Source organism: Parasteatoda tepidariorum, chromosome 5 (genome assembly GCF_043381705.1).
Source record: "Parasteatoda tepidariorum isolate YZ-2023 chromosome 5, CAS_Ptep_4.0, whole genome shotgun sequence".
Taxonomy (NCBI): Eukaryota; Metazoa; Arthropoda; class Arachnida; order Araneae; family Theridiidae; genus Parasteatoda; species Parasteatoda tepidariorum.
Genome location: NC_092208.1, coordinates 85,462,032 through 85,484,495, shown reverse-complemented (window position 1 = coordinate 85,484,495; position 22,464 = coordinate 85,462,032). Strand labels below are relative to the sequence as shown.

The 22,464-nt window shown below is 27.9% G+C and overlaps 1 protein-coding gene across 2 annotated transcripts; it reads left to right on the top strand.

Moving 5' to 3' along the window:
* The first annotated feature begins 358 nt into the window (after positions 1-358).
* LOC107457262 (pyridine nucleotide-disulfide oxidoreductase domain 1) lies at positions 359-19,676 on the top strand. Of its 2 annotated transcripts, XM_043054023.2 has the most exons (13): positions 359-554; positions 1,869-1,949; positions 3,493-3,612; positions 3,704-3,775; positions 7,259-7,315; positions 8,473-8,546; positions 9,383-9,543; positions 11,125-11,204; positions 12,498-12,612; positions 14,048-14,157; positions 15,354-15,476; positions 16,862-16,999; positions 19,307-19,670. In XM_043054023.2, the coding sequence occupies exons 1-13, from the start codon at positions 459-461 to the stop codon at positions 19,553-19,555; spliced, it is 1,476 nt and encodes a 491-aa protein (XP_042909957.1). In that variant the 5' UTR covers positions 359-458; the 3' UTR covers positions 19,556-19,670. The 2 variants fall into 2 exon arrangements, with proteins under 2 accessions (XP_042909957.1, XP_042909958.1); XM_043054024.2 differs by lacking the exon at positions 3,704-3,775 and having other exon boundaries at positions 19,307-19,676.
* Positions 19,677-22,464: the final 2,788 nt, after the last annotated feature.

The window sequence follows — 22,464 nt, the reverse complement described above, 5'->3', positions numbered from 1 at the left end:
GCGTAAAAATATATCGGAAGCAGTAACCCGGAAGTCTTGCGAGAGCAATTTATCCATAGTGTGGACAAAATATAAGAGTAAATATAACTCTTGAAAGATTCATATTAGCTCCAATTTTATTCTTAAGCTTTAGAGAAATCTCTAACTCAAATCAAGGTCTATAAATGAGTCGATAATTAAACTTAGTCTGGATCGAGTTTAATTTATTATCGCATGGTCAAACCAAAATTACCTCAATTTATTATGTGTTGCCAATAGAGTAACAAGTTATTCACTTTCTTTTCTCCAGCTCCTATTTTTTCGTCGATCAAGAAAGCCTTAGTTTTATAAGCAAGTGTCAAGTCGCACAGAAATAATAAGTTACAAGCTTCTGTTTATATTATTAAACTATGTAAATAAAAACAACAAATATAAAATTCGTATTTAAATAAATTGAAATAATAAATACAATTAAACATATGGCTGAATGTGATACCGCTGACATTTGTAGATTGTCATCTGCAACTTTCATTATTATTGGGGGTGGTATTGCTGGCGTTTCATGCGCTGAACAGGCATGTATTTTTTTGTTTGCCATAATTAATTTTTATTATTATTGTTTTACACCGAATGGTTTTAAAAATTCGTATAGAAAAAGCTGGAGTTTAGTATTGTTTAAAAATAAGAGGTGAAGAAATCTTAGTAAATTGTGTGTTTCCTATATAATATTCTAATTGCCAACGATAATCTTTATATCTAGCATTATTTTATGATTTAGCATATTTTTAAGCATGTACTGTGTTTTCTGGAGATATTTCCGTATCTTGATCTGTCGCATCAATTACAATCGCCAAGGCTGCAAATTGATTTTAAATTTTCAAAATTTTATAAAAAACAAGTTGATGTTTGCTTGGGAGTGGCTACGAGTTATACCTTTCGAGTTGGTCCTTTTCTGTGATTTTTTTATATTTTTTTTTAGTTTCTCGCGGGCCGCTGCCCGGAAGCTGCCAAGATTTTTCGATTATTCTGCCTAAGATCACGATATGGAAAACTCTCCGGTTTTTTATTTTATACTTATTTTATAATTGGTGTTGAACAGTTGTCCCCATGGAGCTAGGAGTAAGTGGAGAAGACACTCCCATTAGCCNCCTCCATCTACTCCTAGCTCCATGGTTGTCCCAATTCTGAGTTTATGAATATCGATGTTCAACAACTTAGCCTGTCATTTTGGGCCCAACCCAGAAGACAAGAGGACTCCTGGATCAAGTAAATTGACAAACTAACCTTTGTGGAGGACTTTTTATTGAGAAAAAAAAACCTCATTTGCGTTTTACGGAGAGGAAAACCTCCTGCGGTTAGCTTGATGGCAAGGGGTTTCTAACCCATTATATGTCTGCCATTGGGGACATTTTACCTCATCATTGTGGTCAAGTACGACCCGGGAGCAGAATTTGCACCACCAGGCTGCCTCTGGATTTGAAACCGGGTCTCCCTGAATCCTAGACCCTTTCTATCCTCTTAGCTATCATGGCTTATATTTTTCTTGTTTGAAGAATTTTTTTGCTTATGTTTTGAAAAATGTTATTCTTCTTACCTGGTTTTTTTCAGTTGTTTTGGTTTTTTTTAAATCGGTCCAGGTTCCTTTAGTTTTTAGTAAATGTTTCAAACATATTTGTGCACTTCAGCAATCTTACATTATTATAAAGGATAGAGACCTTTATAACGAGGGTCTATTGTGTTTACAAGAAATAATTTTATGAAATATCTTTACTTTTAAATATAATTTGGCTTTCATTGTTGATGTTATAATATTTATAATTCCTTAAACTTTATTCCTATGCTATTGAGATATATTATTACATTCTTAGATGTTTGTTTTTCTATTTCAGTTGGCATTTGAACAACCAGATGAAAGCATTATTTTAATTTCAGCCTCTCCTTTTGTGAAAGTCGCTAAAAATGTTATAAAGGTAAAATCAACAGTAATAATTGCTGCTTATGAGCTTTAAAGTTGTATTGAAATAGTATTTTCAATTCTTAAAAATGTTTCTTTAAACATTTTGTAACATTCATTTTATAATAGAAATATAATAAGTTGTAGAAAGTACATATGTAATTGTTAAATTGGAAATTGAATTGTTAATTGAAATTTAATAGTTAAATTTTATATGCATGTTTAACTTATTTAATAAAAGATTTAATTTATTCATTCAATAATATTCAATATTAAATTTAAAGATATTGCCTGATATTTATTTATTTATTTGCTGTATTAGAATTAAAAAAAGAAGTTTTTTTACTTGAAAGATTTTTATATTTTGTGGGAATAATTTTCTTTAAGTAAAAGGAGCCTGCCTAGTCTAGAGTTTTTAATTTTGAAAATAGTTCTTCCAATCAGCTTCTTATCTCATTGTCTTAATCCTTGCTAAGATTATATTAACTTTAAGGAGCAAAAACTTTTTTTTGGCAAAGGGATCTTTAATTATGCAATAGTTGTGAACTTTTTAATAAACTGCTTTTTAAATAGGAAAATGTAAATTTATTTGAAAAATATTATCCTTAATGCAGATGGGATACTGGTGTTCCTTTTATATATATTTTTTTGATGCTTTAATTACAAGCAAAAATATATGTTTATATATTTCAATGATAAAAAAAATAAACAGTTTAATAGTAACTTAAAAAATATGTTTGATTATCGGAATTATATTTATTCCAAAATATATAAAATCCAAAAAAGTAGTTTGAAAATGTTTTTTTTAAATTCATTTTCAAAAGTTTATCAATGATTGATTTTGTAAATTAATGAAATTTAAATGATGAATAACTGTTTCTCTCAGATTTAAATAACTGCAAATTCGAAAATTTTTTATTTGGAAGTGAGCCATGTTTAGAAGATTTTACCTTTAACACAGAAAAAAGGTACCAGTGCCTCATGCTGTATTTTATAATCATAAACTATTAAAATGCTATGGTATATTTTTCACTTATTTTGACTTAAATTAATACAAAATAATGAATGAGGAAAAATATGTTTAATAAATATTCTGCATCAAAGGGTTATACTATAATTAATTTCTTTTTAAGAAAACTAACGTTCCTACAAAATTATTAGTTGTTTATTTAGCATATAATAACTTAAATGACATGACAGAAATGCCATTTTTGCTATCATAGTTTTTAAAAATTAATTAATTATCTCACAAAATATAAAAATTTGTTACACATTTTCACATTGAGATATTTTGAATACTTAAGATTAATTTTAAAAGCAAGAAAAAATAATGTATATCTAAAATTTTAATGCTTTGCCAGATGAAGATATTTTGTTTATGCACTCTGTGTTAACTGAAAGTGAAATTTTTGTTTAGTTACTTTTTATTCTTTGCCAATCGCTAACTGTTATCTATATGTTGTACATTTCAAAACTTTAGCTTAATGTAGAAACTGTAATATATTTTGCTTTAAATTCTTTAATTGTGATGGTTAACACTTTTTTTTTTGTTGTTGCAGATATCGAAGAGATTAGAAGACTTTGACGTTGGAGAAGAATCTTATTCATTTTTGGAAAATCGTCATGCAAATTGCACAGTCTACTTTGCCTCTGCAGTTGAAATTGATTCTTTAAAACATGTATTGTTTTTTTTTCTATACTTAAATATTTTATATTGTTTGATTATTATTTTAGCTGATTGTATTGCTAATTTTTCTAATTTTTTGCTAGACTGTTCTGTTGTCAGATTCTAAAGTCTTGAACTACAAGAAGTTGTGTATTTGCACTGGTGCTGTTCCAAAGGTATTAAAAATGTTTGTTGATTGTTTTTTTTCAGGCATACGGATAATAATAACAAAATACAATCATTCCAATCAGTGAAAATTCATTTATTTTTTAAATTTTTTTTTAATAACGGCAGGAACTGAACTTTTGTTCTTCGCCATAGAAGATGCCGGAAGTGTTGCTCATTTATCGTTACCCAGTTGGCACCTATGAACCAAAGTCACGGAGGCAAGCAGCGTTTCCCACGCCACACTGCCACAAACCCGTTTATAGGGTGGGCCACATTCACTCATTCGCACATCAGAAGACAACACAGAGAGAGAAACATCCATGCCCTGAGCAGGATTCGAACTCGCGGCCATTGGCTTCGCAGTCAGACACGCTAACCACTCGGCCACCTGGCCGGCAATTAGAACAAATAGCCCTTATTATTAATATAATTGTCCTACCTACAGCTTCCCCATCTTCTAACATGGGAAAAACCAGTTTTTTGATGCAGGCAGGCCATTAAGCTTAAAAATAGCAGAAACTAATATTCAGGTTTTGAGGGTGCTATACTTTTGGAGAAACTTTTCATAGAAAATTTCTGCTTTTTTACATTGGTATTTTAAAATTTGGAGAAAGGTGAGTTTAGGTAAACCTGGAGCAGGGGTTTCCAAATGGTGTTCTGCGGAACTTTCAAGGAAGTTCAACTGCAGAGTTTCAAGGAAGAGTTAAAAATGTTCAGATAGCTATGATTTTTTTCTTTAATATTTTTGATACTGGTAATTATATACTTATAATCAATGGATAATCCATTATATATTTAATATTTTGCTTGATTTTATGAAATTATTTAAAATATGAGAAAGAAATTACATTTTTTAAAAGCACATAGTTTTTCTTACAACTCTATATTGAGGAATTCATGAAAAGAACTTGCATTTATTAAAAACTGATTAGTATTTCTCATTGAGTTTAACTAAATTTGTTAATGTGTTTTCCTAATAACCCTTTTCAGCATTTATAGCAATTTTTTTACTTTTCATTCCTGAAAAAAACTTTGACTTACCTTGTTCATTTTCAGTTTTATATATGCCAAAAACAAATTTATAACTTAACTAGATTCAAGTCTAAGACTGTGAGTTCAATTGATTGTCATCCGTAAAACTAATTTAAGATTATTAATGATAAAAAATGAAACAATTTCGTTCCTTTTATTAAATATTTTGAAAATAAAGTAGTCTTTATATACTTCCTCGTTTTTTTAAGCCAGCATTCCGCCGAATGAATTTTGATCATAAAGGCTTCCACAGCCAAGCAAAATTGGGAACTGCTGACCTAGAGTAAACTATGAAGTTTCAAATGCTGAAAAATCTTTTCAAAGCATAATTCAAACAAATTATTGCATTATAACTTCCCTAAAGTGTAATCTGATGTAATTCGGTCATAATATGTGTGCACTTGGTAATTTTGGAAATTTTTATTTTAGAATTTGAAGCATTATGGTGTACTCTAGGTTTACCTGAACCTAGGCTTCCAGAGGCTAGGCTTTCCTTTTATCAAAACTTTAAATTTTGACTTACCAATGAAATTAAACAGAATTTGCCATAAAGTTTTTCTCCCATGTTATATCATCCTCTTATAACAACATTGCTAATTATTTTGTGTTTGAATAACATTCCGTTCTGGTAAAATTTGAAAACCAGATTGTGTAGTGGTCAGGGAGCTGACCTTACATCAGAATGGTCCTGGGTTCAAGTTCCGGACAAGGTACATATGCTCTTTCATTCTCTGTACTATCTGTCCATACTGTGGGTGCAATGTTGGCTTACATAATATGATTCCCTTGAAAGAGGGCCAACAAATCTGCCTTACTGATACCTGAATGACGAGTGTCAATCGAGTGGTCATTGAAAATTTTTTTTAAAATAATATTTATTATTATTTTATATTTCAATTCTGTAGTGATCTTAAATTAGCTCTTTTTATTTTGAAGCTATCTTCTTTTTATGTATCATATACTTTTTATTTGTTTATGATATGCTTTTATATTGCTTTTTTTGACACAGTTTCATAAGATCTTACACTTTTTTTATAATTACTCAATAACATCGTATTTATACTGTACTAGAAGCCTTATATTATTTCCATCTCATTGTGTTTTTTTTTTAAAAACAAACAAACATTTAATTAACTTCTTTTTGTACATTTATGTAAAAAATAGTATTTTGATCGGCATTTTTTGCAACATTTCAAAACTAAGTAGCATAACCCAAGTTAGCATAGTATAGAAAGACGGTATACAAGATTGAAAAATTCTCCCAAATTGGCTCATTTGCAAAATTGCGGAAACTTTAAATTTTTAAGAGTTTTTTTCATTGACATTTTTTTTATGAAACTAAGTTGTTCATAATACAATAATAACTCAAGTATTAAAAATTATTAATGTTCTTGAAAATTCATTGTCATGGAATTCGGAAATTAGTTTTTTTTCTTCGCTGCGCCACCATCGGGGTCAAATGTTTGTAGTAATCATTTGATCTCTGTATCGTACTACTCACCCATTCACCGATGATGAACTTTTTTGGCTATAGACCTAGCTTCTGAACCATTAAGACATGCTTGGAAAAAGTACAATTTGTTTAGATATTCATTCTTTAGCACATAAATTCAACCCCAGCAAAAGCCATGGAAAGCAAAGACTTCACTTAACGACTGGGTAGCCTGAAAATGGAAAATTACATAAGCTTATTTAGAACCCTATTGGCTCTCAATGAGGTGAACGTTTGAATTCCAACGTTGGTTGGTTGATATGAATTCTGCACCCGGCTCGTACCAACCACAGTGCTGACGTAAAATATCTTCAGAGGCAGGCGCATCATGGATTGTAATCTTGTTGTCGGGCTAACCATTTGAGATTTTTAAGGTTTTCCCCTTTATGTAACCCAATTGCAGGTTAGTTCCATTAAAAAGTCCTCCACGAAGGATAATTTGTCCCATTGCTTGATCCAGGAGTTCTCTTGTCTTCTGGATTGAGTTCAACATTACAAGGCTAAGAAATTGAACGTTGATAGTCATAAGCTGAATTGGGTTGGCTGTTCAACCCCTGATATAAAATGAAAATAAAATAAAACAACCTTATATATATGTATACCCAAACACACTAAATATTATGTTATGAATTATAAGGATTCACAAGTACCCATGGTTTGTTCTACCTATGTTGGCTTACTTTAATTAGGAATAAAAATAAAATGCTTCAAATGCAATTTTTAGCTAAAAATTTAACTAAATATTTAAAAGAAAAAAAAAACAAATCCTTCATTTTTAGCTTATGGTCTGAATTTAATGAGAGTTTACATTCACGGAAATTATAATACAATTATATTATGAGTGTGTTTTTAAATTTATTCAAATATTTTAAGAATGTATACGTCGTCAAATATTTAAAATGTTGTACCTTGTTTTATCTGAATCTTTCCTGTGCAAATTTGTGATATTTCTCTTTTGTTTTTATAGATAATTTCAAGATCTAATCCTTATATTTTGGGCATTAGGGATACAGAAACAGTTGAGGTAATAATTTTCTTTTTGCTTAAATAATTAACTGTTACTATTTATTGTTTTGACCAATTTTTTTCAATTTGTGGGTTGTTTGCAAGAATTTACTTGCTAAGCTTACTAAATAAATTTCAGAAAAAGCCTCAAAAATTGTATTTTCTCAAGTGATATTAAATTTTTTTTATTATTATTTTATTTCCAATGAGCTGCACACTTGGTCTTGCCGATGAGCAGACCTAGTGCGTTCTCCAGAGGTGGTATCCACTCTTTCAGGACCACCACAATGGGTGCGATACCNTGACTGCGAATTTCCTCATTTTAACGTTATTGTAAATATACATACATAGTAACCTATAGGGCCACATTGTGGGTCGCCTATTAAGATTATAATTATTTCCTCTGGTGGGGTAGACTAATATCCGGTAATATATAAGGTGATCCAATTAGAATATTATGGGTCAATATTAAGGGGAGCTATAGGGCCTAAATAAGAAAGTTTTAAAATAAGCAGGCACAAGTTTGGAAAGTTTTCATATCATGTGCTTTTATATGAAAAAAAAGAAAGAAAATTAAGCTATTTAACATTATTGCTGTTTTAAAAAATTTTTTTGTTTGTATTTATCACACATTGCCACCTAATGTTTATTACGTAATTACATAATTTATTTCTTAATTTGTATCTGAAATTTTAATTGCAGCTAATGACTCACTCTTTTAATAAAATAAATATTTCTTTCATGTTTTAATGTGAAAAAATTTAATAAATCTGTCTATAATAAATTAATAAGTTATGTGGTTTTTATAGTTATAATCTTTGTTGGTAATAAGAATATGAATGGTTGATTTTTAACTTTTTATCTGTCAATAGTTATGTATTCATATTGTCAATATAAGACTGTTAATATTCAACTTAGTAACTTTGTAATTCTGAATTCAGTTCTTAAGACAAAGACATTCTTGAGTCAAATGTATAAATGTGTGTTTGTGGGAATTTCTGTAGGAAATCATCATCAGCATTTACAGTACTTACAGGCTAGTGGAGTACTTTTCATTTTTATTCTGTGAGTTATAATGTATAGGGAATATTTCATTTGTTTTAAAAGCCTCATTTGGATGTTTATCATATTTATACTTTTCTATGTATACTTTAAATTAATTTAATTTTGTTTTAGGTATTTCAGCGAAAACTTTTAGATGCAAGTCGTGTTATTGTAGTTGGAAATGGTGGCCTTGCAATTGAAATTGTGTAGGTTCTATCTTTAATCACGGTTTATTTATATATCATTTAGCAGTATTATTCATAATTCAAATTTAAGTTTTGTTTCTTCTTAATATTTAAATTAACTAACAAATTTAAAGTAGATATTGAACTTCTATTGGCTTTATTCAGTATAATTACCCTTGTCATCAAAACAGAAATGGACATTAAAACATGAGATGGCTATATTGGTTTTCTGATTTATATTTTGAAATTGCAATGTTATGATTAAGGGTTTCCTCATAAATTTATTGTAATGAGTTTAAAGAAAGATATCTCTTTTTTATTGTAAATTGTATAGTTTCTATGTTACTTTTAAATCAGACAAAGAAACTGCACACAAAGTTTTGAGATATCAGGTTGTACACATACTATTTATCTTGTTAAACGTTAACACTAAATTTATCACTGTTTTCTTTTTCTTTTAATTTTCTGGAAAACCTAGTTTTTACACATTGAAGGAGATAAGTGCTGGGAATAAGTCCTAAGAAATTTAAGCAGGGAAAAAATTTTAGAAAAAATTTTGGAAAATTTTTTAGTCTTTTAATAGGCCTTCTAATATTATTTCATTATTTTATTCTCAATGACCCTTCAGAAATTATTATATCTCAAAAAAGGACCATCGCAAAATAGTTTCATGTTAAAATTGAACCTTTCACAATATTTTTTTATTTTAAAAATGGACCTTTCACTGCATTTTTCATTTTAAAAACAAACTCTTCACATTATTTTCCTTTTAAAAAATGAAAAATGTATATTTTCTTTGAAAAGGGGAGCATGGGTCAAAGGTCAGTAGGTTTTATTGATGAAACTTTTAATTTTAGGTATGAAATAGAAAACTGTGATATCATTTGGGCAATCAAAGATAAGTCAGTTGGCTCAACTTTTTTTGATGCAGGGGCTGCAAAATTTTTCTTACCTTGTTTAAATGAAAGCAAGCAGAAGGAGACTGCCCCATCTAAGCGACTAAAGTACACATTAGAAGGTATACAATTTTTGAACATTAATTATTATGTGTTGAATGCAATCGAATGCTTTCTATAAAAATGCTTAGAATATTTGTATGATGTTGTGTCTTTATCTGATTGTACCTCAATAAAATTAAGTTAATTTATTTTATCAAAAAGCTAAAATTTTTTTTAATCTTAATTATTTTTTTAAATTAAAATTCTTGACTGTAGAAGTTTCAATTTTCAGATTATTGATATACTAATAAATGATAATCGATATTGAATTTTTGTGTGGTAAACATTTTGTGGTTATGAATTTATAAAAATGGAGAACTTATTATTATAAGATTGTTAACTATTCTATATTTCTTAACAGTAGCAGTTTCAATTTTCAAATAATTATTGATGTACCAGTACGCAAAATGGAAAATGGACCATCCTGAACAATTTTCAATCTAATGATCAGATCTTCACGTTCTAGGACGCAATCTAATGGTTTGAGTGGGTAACCTCAAATGTGTTAAAAAATTAGTACATACGATATTTTAAGTTACAAAATCAGCCAGAAAAACATACTTTCTCTGAATAAACATATGTCTTTGATTTCTCGGGTATTATTCTACTGATTTTGCTCAAATTTGATATTTTGCTGTTTAAAAATTGCATTCTTTGTAATGATGTAAAAAACTAGTCCTAGATCTTACAATTCAAAAATTTTTTGACTATTATTAAATTAAATAATAAAAAATAGTAAATATTTACTAAAAGTTACATTTTGCATGGAACTATCGTAGGGCAAACAAATTTTATAATGGTATGCAAAAATGTTCTTTTCGTTTCAAAAATTCTGGAGTTATGGCAAAATGCGCTGAAAATGAAATTAACATTAAGGGGTCCCAAACTTTGGACCACTCTCCTGACCAAACTGTTAAGACCATATTTCCCAGATTGCGGCTACCCCCTATAATTCGGGGGTTAGAAATCCAAATGTGTCGAAAAAAAAGGTATGTTTATTTATTCAGAGAGAGTACGTCTTTGTGTCTGATTTCATGACTTCAAATATCACATCTGCACTAATTAATTAGTATATTTGAGGTCATCCCCTTGAACCATTAACATTGAGTCCTAGAACATGAAAATCTGATCATTAGATTAAAAGTTATTCAGGATGGTCCTTTTCTTACACAATTTGTAACTAAATAATTAATATTGAATTATCGAATCATAATTATTTAAAGTTGATCAAAATTGTGAAGTGATTATTATAAATTGTTCTCTATTCTAGGTTTATTCATATAATTATTATATCTTTCCTATCTTATATTTATTATAGATATATATTATAGATATAAGTATATCTTATATCTTATATCTATTAGTATATCTTATATATTTATTATAGATATAATAAAGGATATATAATTATTATATCCCTTATTATATCTATAANTATTGAATTATCGAATCATAATTATTTAAAGTTGATCAAAATTGTGAAGTGATTATTATAAATTGTTCTCTATTCTAGGTTTATTCATATAATCTTTTGCTTATGTAAATAAATTAAAAAATTAATAATTAATTAATAACTTATAATTTTTATGCTATTTCATAAGGTAATCCTCAAAGTTCTGTGATGGGAAGTGCTTTAGGTCCTGATTGGTCAACAAAAATTAATATGAAAGGGAAAACTCTGGTAAATATATATTAAAGTTATGCACTTAATGTCTTAAATGTTCCTTGTATTATCTTCTTAGATATTGTTGATCCAGTTTTAAGAATTAAATATTTTATTCTCGAATTTTTTATAAAAAATATTTTAGCATAAAATATTCCTATTAAAAATAACTGTGAGTTATTCACTATTCATATATAATTTTTACTATTCACTCATTGCTATTTTTTTCTAACTTTGCTTTAAATGCTGCGATGTTAAATACTGTTTATCCACTATGTGATCCAAAAAATGCAGAATAGTGTTTCTCTTCCTAAAATAATTGATTTGCATACAGTATTAGTACAATTAAAACTTCCATTGTTTGTACAACAATTTCCAATTGTTCATATCTGGATTATATATGATTAAAGATTTAATTTTCATATTTCATAGAACTGGTTGCATTTTATATTTCTGTTTCTGCAGTTTTGAAAGATTACTTTTAAATACTAATAGGGCTTCTTACCTCCCTAAATTTTAGTTAGTATGGGATTTATAAATTTTGAAAAAGTTACAACATGTGTAGTATTTAAAATAATTCAGAAAATTAATTAATGAAGAAATTTTCAAATTATATCTCTCTTTTCTTTAATCTTATTGTGTTTATTATTCCTTTGTTGGGGAGAAATCAGTTAAATGTTACTTTTAAATTTTTTTCTCTGTTGAATGGACAATTCTTGTTTGTTCTTTTTGTAGAGGTGGTCGAAATTGTTCTTTATTTAGCAGTGTTCTGTATTGTACTTTGACTATTGTAGTTAATTTGAAAATTATTCTGTTGGATAAATTTGTGGATATAGATAAATATGTATAGATATATATGTATACATACATGTTTGTAATGCTGATATTCATGCTTGTTATGTTGATAATATTTTATTCATGTTTATATATTTTTTAGAAATAATCTATTTTATTTTTCTCTTAATTTTTCCCTGTTCAGTTTTTAGTTCACATTATAATTGCACTTTTTATTCTTTACATTAAATAATGTTTATTTCAAAATTATCTATAAATAAAAAGAGGAAATATGGGTAGGTTTGTTTTAGGTGCATCTCAAACATAACTGCACAAAACTACACTAAGTTCATGTTAGTATTGGAAAAAAAAACTTTTTTTCAACTGTAACTATGTCAGTACCTTGCTTTTATTATACAAATTTTTAAACTTTGTAAACTAGATTTAGATCTTTACTTGTTCAGTTATTTAGAGTTTTTTTTAAAAAATATTTTCTGCATTAAATTTAAGTTTTATAAGTGTTTATTTTTACATTAGGAAAAGCGAAACGTTCATGTTGAATATGAATGTGAGGTTAAAAATATTCATTCAAGAGACGAGTTTCTGCAACAGGATCTGAAGGAAATAACGTTTCAAACATCCAAATCTAAAAGTATGTCCTAATCACTTTAAAAAAAATTAAGCATTCATATCATTTTGATTCTAAACAATTTATAATAATATTTTAATAACCAATGAACAACTTGATAACCAATAAAAAATTTATAATAATATTTTAATTTTTACCAGTAAGTTATTCAAATAAGTTCGACTAAGTTTGCTTTGAAATAAATTGGCAGTTTCTTTAACTGAAAGAATCAATAGTACACCTTCTATTTAGTTTTTTTAACTGTATTTTATTACTGTGTTTTAAGTTCTTTTAACTGTATTATTCAACTAGTTTTTTTGATTATATTGCTATCAGATGATAAGAAAATACTAAATACTGAAGAGATTTTTTTTTATAAACTAAGCAAATTTTATATATATATATCATTTGTTTAGTATATATATATATACATATATATATATATCATTTGTTTAGTATATATATATATACATACAGTCGGACCCCGATTTAACGAACCCCTATTTAACGAATTTTGCGATTTAACAAATTTTTTTTTCAACCCCAACAAACAGAGTCAAAAACCCCGAATTAACGAATTATTTCAGCATCCGGAAAAAATATTTTTCATTAATTTTGATCAGAAAAATATTGCATTTTTTTGTAATTGGCAGATTCTAAAGGGAAANAACCCCAACAAACACAGAGTCAAAAATCCCTAATTAACGAATTATTTAAGCATCCGGAAAAAATATTTTTCATTAATTTTGATCAGAAAAATATTGCATTTTTTTGTAATTTGCAGATTCTAAAGGGAAAAAAAACCTTTCCTGGGAGGAATAAAATAGAGAAAGTGCATATTCGTCTCAAACAAAAGAAAAGCCCGCAACAGGGAAAAACAAAATTCGTCGTCGGTAGGTGGGCACAGTCAATAAGACATTACACTTGCAAGGTCATTTTCTGGGGGTTTGTCATGCGGACTATGAGTCAAACAAGAAATTCCTTTCTTATCTTAGATAGTCGTTTATAACTAGTAATTTTTAATAATACATATGTAAAAAAAAAAATTTTTTTTGAATCCTGATTTAACGAATAAAATTTCCGGTCCCGATGAATTCGTTAAATCGGGGTCCGACTGTATATATATATATGTGCGTGTAGAATAATTTAAGCAGGTTTAGGATTTGGCGCAAGACTTGCATAAAATTCATACATTTTTATTTCGGGAGAAAAGCTTAGGCTCACATGATTTTTGGAAGCTAGTTGTCTCAATATTTTGGTCTGCATCCTTTCAAAATAATGTATGGAGGAAAAATTTAAACTTAAGTGGAAATGGTAAGTGTTTAATTAGTTACATCAATGATGATTCGAACAATAACAATTAAAAAAAAATTTAGATTTGTTACCAAACTTATCCCAAGTTTGAAGGCATTGATATTTTAAAATTATTTTTTTTTCCACCTATATTTTTTCTTTTCAGATATTTGGCCTGTTTATGTTGAATTAACAAATGGTTCTGTATTTGGTTGTGATTTTGTTATTAGTGCTACAGGCGTTATTCCAAATACTTCACTTCTACTAAAAAATGAAGTAAGTATCCCCTAACAGCTTTCTGATTTAAAATTGCTGATGATATATTAACTGTACTGCGGTGCTAAATATTTTTTTTAATTGAGTCAATGCTTCTAGTTTTCCATATGCAGAAGTTTGCCCCCCCCCTTGTTTTGTTTTAAAATTTTTTTTACAGTGAGGAATAGATTGTGGGTCTAGGGACTCCACATTGTTACACTTGTATTTTTTTAAATACCGAAGTTGAACAACCAACCAAATTTTGAGTTTATGACTACCAATGTTCACCTTCATAGCCTTGTGATCTTGAACTCAATCCAAAAGACAAGGGAACTCCTGGATAAAGTATTGAGAGACATGTGCCATCGTGGAGAACTTTTTTTAAGGAACTAACCTGCTTTTGTATTACCTGGAGAGGGAAACCATGAATATCTCCCACGGTTAGCCTGACAGCATGGGGATTCTAATCCATGATCCATCTACCACTGAGGGTATTTAGCATCAGCACTGTGGTTGGTGAAAGGCATTTGCGGAATTCGTATTGATTGTTGAGATTAGGCCATTTCTTGGGAGGCGAGCACTCTATCCCTCTTATTATTAAAATTCTGTCAAAAACATGTTTGCATTATTTTAATTGCACTGTAAAAAATCTTATTATCTAAAGGGGTTAAAATTACATTAGTTTTCAAATGCCATATATAATATTGGGTGATTTCACCATTTATGAATGTTATATTTTCAGAAATTCGAAGCATATTACACAATGAAAAATTTCTAGCAGTTCTTACACTTTTTCTTAAAATAACTCTTAATGTCATTTACACTTCATCCAATTTTTAAGTTTAAAAATTTGAAAAAAAAGGGTGATTTTGGCAGTAGATACAGCATGTTAAGTACATAACTGTTAGTTTTTAATTTAAGGAAAATCAATTTCTTAAAATTTTTAAAATTTGGAGCGAGTGCAAATGACATTAATTATGTAGTTAGAACTAATTTAGTTTAGTTTTAAAGTTAATTTAGCAAAAATTATTGAAGCTTGCTTGAATTTTTATTTATTAACTTTTTTTTTAAAACTAAGTCATATGTTTTTAAATTCTACAAAGATGACATACATAAATGATGGAATTGTCCTATTTCTACTGTAAAATATGTGTGCTTTTTTTTATTGTTTTTTTAAGTTGATTTTAAAAAAAAATAATTATAACAGAATTCTTTAGTTGTTGATTGCTGATGATGGAGGTATTGCTGTTAATGATCAAATGAAAACCAATTTGGAAGACATTTTCGCTGCAGGAGATGCTTGTACTGCTTCTTGGTCATTGTCCGAACATTGGTTCCAGGTAATGTCTTTGATTGTTTTATTTCATACATGCAATTTTTTCTTTTAAAAATATTTAACAGAACATTAAAGATGGAAACACTTTTAATATGTATTAAAAAATGTATTTTTAAAAGATTTAATTTATTTTGTAATAAAATCTATAATTTCTTTTTAATAATTCTTTATACAAAATACAGCGAAAATCCCATGCTGTGTTATTTTGATTTTAAATTTGTTTTTTTAAAAGGTAATACTTTTAAATTAGAATAACATTTTTGTTGAACAATTTTCTAAAGTATTTGATTCTTGCATTTTAAGTACATTTAATGCAACAAAATTTTCTAACTAAAAATATAGTATTCTTGTGAAGCATATTTTTTATCTAGCTTTCTTATAAACTTTTATTGTATTACATTTTAAAATTGACAATTAAGAAAAAAAATCAAAAATATGGTTAAAAAAGAGTACGCAGTTGTGACTTATTAAAAAAACTTTTTTTTAATCTCTTTCTTTCCTTTTCTTTTTTTGCATGAATTCTGTAGAGTTTCGGTTTGAAAAAAAACTTTTTTTAGAAAATTTTTTAATGTGAATTTTTCTATATATAAATTAGGAGTCTCAAATCCACTGTTTTTTGCAATTGCTTATAAACCCCATTGGTTGCATGCTGAGGGGGGGGGGAGGCAAAGGGGTTATCACTAAGGACACTAAAAATAAATCTACTTCTGTTAATTTTATTCTAAAATTCAATTTTTCAATAGGAAACTGTTCAACTCAAGCACATATTTTACTAAGTTAATGACCATTAAAATATAAATATTTAAATTAAGAAAAAATTAATATTTTATTGGAAATTTTAATTTTTTTTGCCACAGGATAACTTTTGATAACATTAACATGAAAATGAATATAAAGTACAAAATCTGCCAACATTTTTATTCAGCTTTTGCTCTTCAATAGGAGTCAGTATCCCCTTTTCCGGGGCAAGAATTTCCCCAGTCATCCATGCACCTCTGAACCCTTTTGCATGTTGCTCTTCTTCAAATATAAGAGTACATGGCTACTTCATAAGACCAGTGGCCACTTCAATAACATTTTCCCATTAAAATGTTGCTTAGAAATTGGCAAATTAAATATTTTTTTAATCGCTAATATTGAGATATAAAATTGGCTTGTTTTATATAAATCATTAAAAAGAAGTATTGTACAGTTTTTTATTATCTAAATAAAAAGGAAAAAATTTTTTAAGCTTTAATTTATTTAAGATAATGTATAGAAGTTTTTGTTAGAAATTCTTTGTTATTATAAATTAAGTGAAGCTTTTCTAATTTATATTATTTTGCATTTAGTGAAGTTTAATTTTTGCAAAGTGATTACTTATATATTTTTTTCATATTCATTCAACAGATGCGTCTTTGGACTCAAGCTCGACAAATGGGAGCCTATGCTGCTAAATGCATGTCTTCTGAGCTTCAAGGAGAAACTGCAGTTCTTGATATCTGTTTCGATCTTTTTACACACGTAACAAAATTTTTTGGATACAAAGTAAGACTTTTTTACTTTATTTATAAGTCATAAATTATTATCAAATAACCTATTTTACCCGTGTTGTTCTTATTTAATAATGACCATAAGTGACCATTCTGAAATAATTGATTTTTCTTTTAATTGATTGTAATGGAACAATAGTTATAGTATTCACATCAAAATGTTTTTAATTTTTACCATGTGTTTAAAAATGATGACAGATAATAATTAAAAGGAGTATTTTTAATTCTTAAAATAACTAGTTATTATTATTATTTTGAAATTAGTTTTTAGTCCTATAATAACTAGTAATTTTTAATAAAATTATTTTTTGACTCTTACTATGAAGCCAATTATAATTTAGAATATTTAATAATATTTTTTATTTGCTACACTGAAATTTGCATTTTGTGTTGAATGCATGTTTCTCTCTTCAAATATAATAACATTTAGATTTTTTTCCTTGAAAGTATATTTTTTCCTTAGATAGAATATTTACTTGGCAATTAAAATTGCATGTTTCTCTTTGATATTATGGATACTTACAATGGGTTTGAAATAATACTTTTCTTTATAATAACAATGAAAGTTGGGCTTAAAGACTTACCATTAGGTATAATGACATTTTAATTGGGATTGAAAGTATATTTAATCCTTATAATATAATGACATTTACATGATGATTAAAATTATAAGTTTTGATTTAATAGTATTTACATTGTAACTGAAGTTATACTATTATCTTAAAACAGCATATTTCTCCTTGATATAATGATATTTGCATAAGAATTAAAACAAAATATAATTTTATACTTTTTATGATGAAAATTACAATAGAATTGAAGACATACTTTTCGATATATAGAATGGGATTGAAAATATATTTTCCTATTTTAAATTGTATGACATTACAATAACAATTGAAGTTACATGTTTGAATCAATAGCAGTCAAATTTTATTGATTTGAAACTTCATCTTTTAAATAATGAAAGGTTAGACTTAGACTGAAGTTTAATACCGAGTCCCTGCCTCAGGGCTCGAAAAACCGCCCGTCCTCGGCGGTCAAAAATTTACCGCGGACAAGAAATTTCTAGAATCCGACGTCCGCGCGGACGGCCATTTTCCCGTTAATGTTCGTGATACATTTTCAATTTTTGTTATCTTACAAGAGTCTAGCGCCTCACTTCTGAAATGATACTCTAATCTAGAAATACAGCAACATACTGTGCATGGTGGAATTGATGTTTTCTCTGTCTGGGAGTACTGCAGAGGTTGAAAGGGGCTTTTCAGCAATGAACTTACAAAAAAACACATTACGTACTGGTCTTAAACAAGANTCGAATCCGACGTCCGCGCGGACCGCCATTTTCCCGTTAATGTTCGTGATACATTTTCAATTTTTGTTATTTTACAAGAGTCTAGCCCCTCATTTCTAAAATGACCCTCTAATCTAGAAATATAGCAACATACTGCGCATGGGTGAATTGATGTTTTTTCTGTCTGGGAGTACTGCAGAGGTTGAAATGAACTTACAAAAAAACACGTTACGTACTGGTCTCAAACAAGAAGCGTTAAACGCAATTATGAACATCTTCCTAAATGGAAAACCCCTTTCAGATTTCTGTGCAGAAGCCTCTGTAAATCATTGGCTTGATTGTGGAACTGGCAAACGTCATATTTGATTCATTTAAAAAACGCAGTACCGTCGGAAAAATTGACATTCCAGATATCTTGATCTTTGTCATCTAAATTATTTCATAAAATAAATAAATTATTTCATAAAGGAAATACTAGAGTTTACTATTAGTTACCTAGTACTTCTTTTATTACTGTATAATGTAATTCTAGTAACTACTAATTCATTGTGCAATTTATATAAATATTAATTATAAATAAGAGAAAATTGTATTTTTATTTATTTAAAAGCTGTGGGTTAGTTTCAAAGGAGGACGGGTAAAATTTCTGAGTTTTTTCGAGCCCTGCCCTGCCTGCAAAAGCGGGCACTCCACTCTTTCATCTATGATATATTATAGGCAGCAAGAATAATGGCGATATAAGTGATCAGCGTTAGAGAAAACCAAAAGCTATAGCAGACTTCAGTTTATACAATTGTCTAACTTAGGAGTAAAAAAATTAAAGGGATACTTCCAATGGGGATTACCTTTTGTCATTTCCCGCTCAAATAAGTATCTGTAAGGTTAGTAATGATAAGGTAAAATCTGAGATTGTGTAATGAAAGGTTAATTCCGGTTTGTTTAATTTTAATCATCCTATATATGTTTTAACTGGTGAGGAGTGTGAATTAATTTTGTATTATAAAATAGGTCGTGCTTTTGGGACTTTATAATGGACAGAAATTAGGGAATGACTATGAAATTATAGTAAGGACATCTGAACGTAGGGAATATGCTAAAGTGGTGATGAAAAACGGAAGGATGCAAGGAGCTGTATTAATTGGAGAAACAGATTTAGAAGAAACATTTGAGAACCTAATTCTTAATTCTTTAGATTTAACACCATACGGAGAAGATATTTTAAATCCTGATGTTGATATTGAAGACTATTTTGATTAAGGTTTAGTGTTCAATATTTTAAAATAATATTAATAATATAAATTTATCTGAGTGTTCCATAAAAAACTTGAGCTAGCTCTAAAAAAAAAAAAACTTATTTATTACAAGAACTTTAATTTCTTTGAAGATTTGGGGTTTAACATCTTTATAGATGTTCACTGTGTTTTTAAATTTTCCCTTGAAGTTTATTTTTATTGTCATTTATTGTACGCAAAACTGTATTTATATACTGAAAAATTTGCATCTATTAGTTTATCAAAAGTTATTAAAGTCAATAATTTCAATATTTTACACAATTGTTCTGAATTTTTTTTTCATATACTTCAACTACTCAGGAAATGTTAAGTTGATATTGTATTTATTTTTCTCTCTTTTTCTTTTTTAATGAAACACTTATTATTTAAAATCAATATAGTACTTAAAACATAGCTTAAAAACCATAAAATTGCACTGAATTGTTTTTGCAGTGCACTGTATATCTAGAAATGAGCTTAAAATTCTTATTTAATATTAGAATTAATTTATTGTAAATGTTGTATAATAAATTTCTTCTATTTTAATTAATTCTCTTTTTATATATACTTACAAGCTGTTACATTTGTATTACATCTTTGTTCTATGCTGTATTGTGATGAATTACAAAATAATTATAAATGTCAGTATTAGTACATACTAATTGACTGGCATTTTTGACAGATTATCATTAACAAATCATGATAGATTGTTTAAGATTTTTTGCAAATATGATTACGCAAAATTTGTTGTATAAATCATATTAAATAGTATATTAGAATTATTAGTATTTTAATATACATATAAACATATTCTGTATTAGAATATTCTAATACATACTCTAATATACCTAGTATATATTAAAGTGAAATTATAATTAATTTGTTATATGTTGTATAATAAATTTCTTTTATTTTAATTACTTCTCTTTTTATATATACATACAAGTTGTTACATTTGTACTACACCTTTGCTCTATGCTGCATTCTGATGAACTACAAAATAGTTATAAATGTCAATATTAGTGCATGCTAATCTACCTGAATTTTTTACACATTATCATTAACAAATTATGATAGATTTTTTAAGAATTTTTTTGAAAATATGTTTACGGAAAATTTGTCCTATAAAACATATTAAAGTGGCAATAAATTCTTAATTTATACTTTTTATTTTTTATCAAAATAAGATTTATTGATTTTGCTTTAATTTTCTTTAAAAACATAAATGAATTTAAATAAATTGGCTTTAAGTAGTGATTTTAGTAGATTAAGCAGTGATAGTTTTCGCGTTAAAATCTGCTCATTTAAAGACTTGGCAAAAAATTAATCTTCAATAATTAGGTAATATTAATTCTAAACAGAGAACCACAATATCATCTGAGGACTGAAAGCTGCAGTATTTATTACATGATCCTCCATATATGTTTTACTTCAAGGAAAATATATCCAAAAACTCACTTATGTTTTTTTTAAATGGCTAAGCTCTGTGACGCCTAGCAAATGGATTGTGCTTTAAATTACTTCAACTTTCCGATTGTAAATCAGAAATTCATCTAACCACTTTTTAAAAGATCCATTCCAAACTTCCAGGGATGACATATTTCTTTATTTGGTATCAGTTCTTTTTTGATTTTTTAAAATAATTCTGTTAGTAAAAACATGTTATGACAGTACAGATTAAAGTTAATTTTTAAAATTCTAGAATATTGTTAGAAGAAACTTTAAGCTGTATTTTACAACTTGAACTCAGGAAAATCTACTTTTGTAGCAAAATAAAATTATCTTCGACATATTGTTTAAAAAATGTATGTGCAGTTTTGATAATAATGTAAATAAAAATAAATGCAGTAAGTAAAAAAACGAAAACATTCATTATATCAACAGTAATAATTTGTTTTCAAGGGTAATTTTTCAACTGTTTGTTCCAACAGCAATTTTTTTAATTTTTCATAAAATTGTCACAAGAACTTTCAACAGCATTCATTAACTTTTAAAAGTCTTGTCCCTGATATCCAAAATTTCAGTCAGGAAACTAAAGGACTGTTTATACAATCTAAATACTTAGACGAAGATTGATTGAAATTAATGGAAACTTGTTTTGCTTGGAACTTGGATTGTGTAAACGATCATCCAAGTTTTTGGTCGAAGTCCTTAGATGATAGTAGAGTATGTTCTACTATCCATTTAAGTTTTGCCTCCCTTAACCAATCGGCTTCTAAAGTTTTATGTCGTCAACAAGCAGGCATTAGATTATGTCATATTGTTGTCCATTTTCATATATTTCAATCCAAATACATTAATCTGTTAGGGTCTATTTGTGTCATTGCAATTTTATTTGAATTAAATTAATAATTTTGAATTCATGCAAGTATGATTTTATAATGTTGAATATGAACAATGTGCATGTGCAGGTTTCTCATCCGACCAATCAGTGACATTTAAGAACTTGGTTAGTTTCGATAAATCATTCAATTTCTTGGAGAGGGAAATTCCTTGAAGTTCTCAGATTCAAGAGCTTGAACTGTTTAAACAGGCGTTAAAACTTTTCTTGTAATTGTTGCATCACATTCCAGGACTGGGAAAAGCAAAGTTCCCATAACTTCCCAACACACGAAGGCCTTGACCAAAGTATCTTGACAAACTATGTTTAGGTGTGGCATAAAAGTTACCTGCTCAATTAAAGCCGAGTGACATTGCAATAACTTCTAAATAGGTCCCAAATGACTAAGCTTTATGCAGGATGGATTTTTAAAGCACTAAAAAAAAATGTTTTCTCAGGTCAAAAAATAGAAATCTGCTTCATTTATCAAATAACAGTAAAAAATTACAGCTAATTTAGTGCAAAATTATTTTTATTTACTGCCAAAATAATGCTTATTTACAGAACCCCCCCTT